Source organism: Mytilus trossulus, unplaced genomic scaffold (assembly GCF_036588685.1).
Source record: "Mytilus trossulus isolate FHL-02 unplaced genomic scaffold, PNRI_Mtr1.1.1.hap1 h1tg000380l__unscaffolded, whole genome shotgun sequence".
Lineage (NCBI taxonomy): Eukaryota > Metazoa > Mollusca > Bivalvia > Mytilida > Mytilidae > Mytilus > Mytilus trossulus.
In genome coordinates, this window is record NW_026963343.1 from 228,777 (window position 1) to 233,641 (window position 4,865).

Here is a 4,865-nt window from a genome sequence, read left to right on the forward strand (position 1 = left end):
CATGTATTGTCATATTCTCTTCTTGCAAGTTTTATGTTTCAAGGCAGTTATGTTACACACCATACCTCTACCATATATTTGCTGAGAAAAAAGAACTATTTACTCGCATTTATATTTCTTGAACTTTGTATTTTATTTGGACTGTTAAATGTTTTGGCTACAGTGCCACTGGTCTGAGACCACAATTGTCGTCCCTTGTTTACCGTTGTTCACGAATATAGTCCTTAGTGTTAACAGTGGGTTACTTGCCAATAATTTTTATACCCCTTCCAAATTTTCTCCATGTCAAATGCCTCAAATTGTAAGTAGGGGGGTGAAATTACACTGTAAAAAAAATTGGGTCCAGAATTTTACAAGAAAGGAGTGATTTGGTCCAGCTGAAAAAGGTTAAAAATTCGCACTTCGGAAGCTGTCAAAAGATTTCAAGACACCCTAAACACAAAAATTTCCATATTTTGAGTTAGAGGCGATGAAGTTTTCTATAATTTTGATATAATTTGTCCCAAAAGTAGTACAACACACTGTAAAAATTTCATTGAGAAAGCGCAGGTGGGATTTTTTTAATTTTTATTTATGTTCTTAAAGAAATGCACTACGAACTAATTGTGTTCTCGGACCCACTGATAAGTCTTAAGTAGTTAATAGGCATATCTGACATACCAAGCTATAAGCTTGGAGGCTTTATTGTTTTTCCTCCTTATGCTGACTATCTGTTGGAAAGTTTGAAAATAAAAACTGGTATCTATTTAGATAATAGGATTATGTAAAATTTAAGTGATTTCAAATCAGGGTCCAAAACGTCGTAGTGTGCAATATTATTTTAAAGAAATAAAGAAAATGTGATTGAAGAATTACATGTGAACTGGTAACAACTTGCACATGGGAAAAGATGCTTAATGATATGTATCTATATATATATAATTTAATGATTCTATTTCAGATGATGGTGATGTATATATATGAGATATGAAGACACGTGACTGTATACACAGCTTTATAGATGATGGATGTACAAAAGGAATGTCTATCGCTGTTTCTCATGATCATAATTTCTCAGCTTGTGGATCCTATAGTGGTGCTGTGAACATTTACGAACCATCAGTATGTCTTAAATCTAGGTCACCCAAACCATTAAAAGCATTATTGAATTTAACAACACCTTGTACGAACTTAGTATTTAATTCAACATCAGAAATATTAGCTATGTGTTCAGATTCTGCAGAAAGAGCAGTAAAATTAGTAAGTATACTCAGTGTGGTGTAGTGGTGGTAATGTATTGAATGGGAATAATACAGATGAAATTTAACATGAAAAAAAAATAACAAAATAAAAAAATGGGGTAGTGCACACAATAAAATGCACATAGACACATGTAATTGATCAAACTTATCATGCTTATAATTAATTTTAAGTGTTCTTGAGGTGAACCTTGTGAACAAAACATTGGTTCCTTAGTTTTGGACGTATCGATAATAAAGGCAAGTAAACACAAAAGCATCCTCAATGTTTCGTTTGCTTTACCAGAGTCTAAATATAAAAAAGAGACGTCGGCAAGTGACGACGTTGCAGGCCTTTTGTGTTTACTATCCTTTATTATCGATACGTCAAAAACAATAATATTTGGTAACTATAATTATTACGTAAATCGCGGTAAAATGTTTTAAAAGCAAATAAAAGAGTATAAAATACTAAACTGAAACTTTAACTAATTCACAACAATTACAATGCAATAAAGAGCACAAAAATAGTTGAAACAGAATAATTTATACCCCGAAAAGCCAGCAGACCTTTTTTTTTATGTGTATGAAATTGTATTATAAAATCTCTTCATTTTATTTATATCTTGTGAATTTTATTGATGTTTTCTTGAAATGTTACATGTCCATAATGAGGCTTGTTTTACCATGGATTTTATAACACCAACAGGATCATTATGACATACGATTCACACTATCAGGCAATATGATTTGTTAAGTTACCAAACTTGATTATATTTTTTATTAGATTGTTTAATAGTTGTATAAATCTGCGTGCTTTTTTTTAAAGAAAATATCTTGTTTACATCAACACAAATAAATGGTTGTACACATAAATTAAAAACTATATTTCAGGTACATGTGCCTTCACAGACAGTGTTCTCTAACTTTCCTGATAGACTAGATTCTAAATTACGTATCCCTTTGTGTATGGACTTCTCCAGAAATAGTGGTTACTTTACAGTTGGCACAAACAAGGGTTTAGCCCTACTTTACAGGTACAGTTTTTATAGTTCACAAGTGTTCTATATCTAAATGTAAGAATGTAGTGATTCATTGGATACTATAATTCCCCTTTTACTAAGTTAATGGTTTTGATAATTTGTGCAGTATAAAATATTTTTATGCGAATCCATACTGAAGCAGCATTTAAAGCAGTGAATTTATTTTTGAGCTATTTATGAACTTCAAATTTTGAATGAAACACTTGAAACAAGCATGAAAATTAGAAGTATCCCATTGCAAACTTATTTCATACCGTGCTATGCCACGTAAACTCAATTTGCAACAGTAAAACCAACTTTCTTTTTTTAATTTTCAGTTTATTGTGATTTTACTTTTTATGTGTTTCTTTGTGACAGATGAATAATACCAGGTTCTAATTTAAATAATTTTTTTTTAGCTGTTGTCATTATTTTATTATAACTGTATCTTTATTACAAAATCTTATGTTTTATTGTAGAGTGAAGCACTACAGCACCTACTAGTAATATCTATAAAATTAAGATAGACATGCAGGTCATCTAAATGCAGATTAAGATTGGTGAGCGTCAAATAACACCAGTTCCAACACATACATTGGACTGTATAAGCTTGTTACTTGATACTATATACAGAGAACAGACATCCAGTTTTATTACCATAAAGAAGTGAACTTTGGAATGTTTATGTTGATATATATTGATTTACATTTTAACGATGATCATGCGACTATTTACAATATTTAATTTATGGTACATCTATTTGCAACATTGAATTTATGGTACATGTATTATCAATGACTGTTATACTATAACTTATGACTGATGTAGTACTAGTGTTGCAAGAAAATGAATATTTGTTTTAGTAATGCAAATTATTTTAGTTAGTTGATACTTTCAAAAACTTGAACACTAAATTGTATAAATATTAAATAATTTATATTGTATGATTATACTTTTATTGACATTTAAAGTTTTAACATCAATTGAAGTCACAACAAGTACTAAACAAGTTGTCTGTGTATCTAAAACTATATTTTACCAATCTAAATTAAATGATGTAAAAATATTATGATGTGATATTTTAACAACTATAGGTAAGAATAACTTGTATCCTAATAAATAATTCCAACACGTGTTACCTTTTTATTACTAACATGATTCCAATGATACTTTATATCACTATAGGAACCATGACTTAGTATGACATAAATATGATAAAATGTCTACCTTAAAATTCAAGGTTTCACATATTATGCATATCTTGTTTATACACTGACTGAAGTAGGACCTTTATGTCTTTGCTTCAACTAGAGTCACGAAGAAAAGATTTGGCAGTACAGTGTACAAGATTATGTCAAAACATCAACATTTAGATCAAGTGCATTCTTCAAAGTAATATTTGTTTTGTAACATCAATTTTTTTTTATCTTCAACTTAAGCTTCAGCATTATCATGAAACGTCCCAAAGTTTAAATTGTTAAGTTTTCTTTTCATAATTCAATGATTGATTGTTGTTTGCTGAATGACGCATTAGCACAAAAAAAAGCTATAGCGCGGCGAGGGCTAATTCAATAATTATTATTATTGGTATTATTTCAATGAAGTATACTAAAAGGTTTTGCGTTAAACATTTGAATTCAGTACTAAATTTGATTTATGGCTTCACAACTGAGTATTTTTACTTGTAAAAAAAGTGATTTTCCAGATAACTCCTCGTACAGTTTGAATGATAGGAATTTTTAACGCTGCTGGCTGTTTGAACATTTCTTGAGGGTGTTCATGTAGTCAGAGTTTTGATTTTTATAAATCTTTTCTCCTTTGGGAGATAGGTGAACTCTGACATATTTGAAAGAAAGTTCTATATAGATTTTGTTCTTATATACTTGTTCTAGTATATATCTTTAACTTTTTCAAACCTTCATGAAAATTTAAAACATAATTTTGAAGAAATTGCTTCAGGATTGATAGATAGGTTCTGCAGGCATTTGTGAATATATCCTTTTATAAATTTATCAACAAAAAAATCAATTTTTTGACCAAATAGTCAAGTTATTAAGTTACAAATATATATATTTCTTTACTATCATTACCACTAAAAAACACATGCATATAGAGTGACATGTCAGTTCCATCAATGATACAGACGATACATATGATTATCAATTATTACTATAACATTCATCCTTTAGTCAAGTTTTAAGCAGAGTTTTCAATGTTTTTCGTGTGGGACTCTATTAAGTATTAGGAGTCAATAGGTAAACCTGGATAATTCTATTGTTTGGAAATGTCACCGACATTTTCGGAATGAAAATTATAACAACCAGGAATCAAACAACTCTCAGTTCTCCAAGTAAAAACTACATATCCTGACTTTGATGCCGTTGATGTAAATACCAAAAGGTTGTAAAGTGCTATAGCAAATTCATCCACAAAAACACACTTTTTGGATTAAAAAATTAAATGTGGCATAATTCTAGAATTATTCTCCACTTTGAGTGTAACAAAGATTGAAAATAATGAACACTACATTTTCCTGTGTTTAAAAACAGATACAAAAGGGGGATGAAAATACCAAAGGGACAGTCAAACTTCTTAACTTAAAACAAGACTTACTTGATGACACTGT

General features: G+C 29.7%; 1 protein-coding gene across 1 annotated transcript; it reads left to right on the plus strand.

Annotated features, from left to right (window-relative positions):
• Positions 1 to 958: 958 nt before the first annotated feature.
• LOC134702046 (U3 small nucleolar RNA-associated protein 18 homolog) lies at positions 959 to 2,961 on the plus strand. The gene is made up of 3 exons (XM_063563145.1): positions 959 to 1,239; positions 2,112 to 2,254; positions 2,719 to 2,961. Exons 1-3 carry the CDS (start codon positions 967 to 969, stop codon positions 2,741 to 2,743), a joined length of 441 nt encoding a protein of 146 aa, XP_063419215.1. The 5' UTR covers positions 959 to 966; the 3' UTR covers positions 2,744 to 2,961.
• The last annotated feature ends 1,904 nt before the right edge of the window (positions 2,962 to 4,865 follow it).

Coding starts and splice junctions, on each gene's coding strand:
- LOC134702046 (XM_063563145.1), top strand. CDS start 967: ATGAAGACACGTGACTGTATACACAGCTTTATAGATGATGGATGTACA. Junction 1,240..2,111: donor CAGAAAGAGCAGTAAAATTA/GTAAGTATACTC, acceptor ACTATATTTCAG/GTACATGTGCCTTCACAGAC. Junction 2,255..2,718: donor GGTTTAGCCCTACTTTACAG/GTACAGTTTTTA, acceptor GTTTTATTGTAG/AGTGAAGCACTACAGCACCT.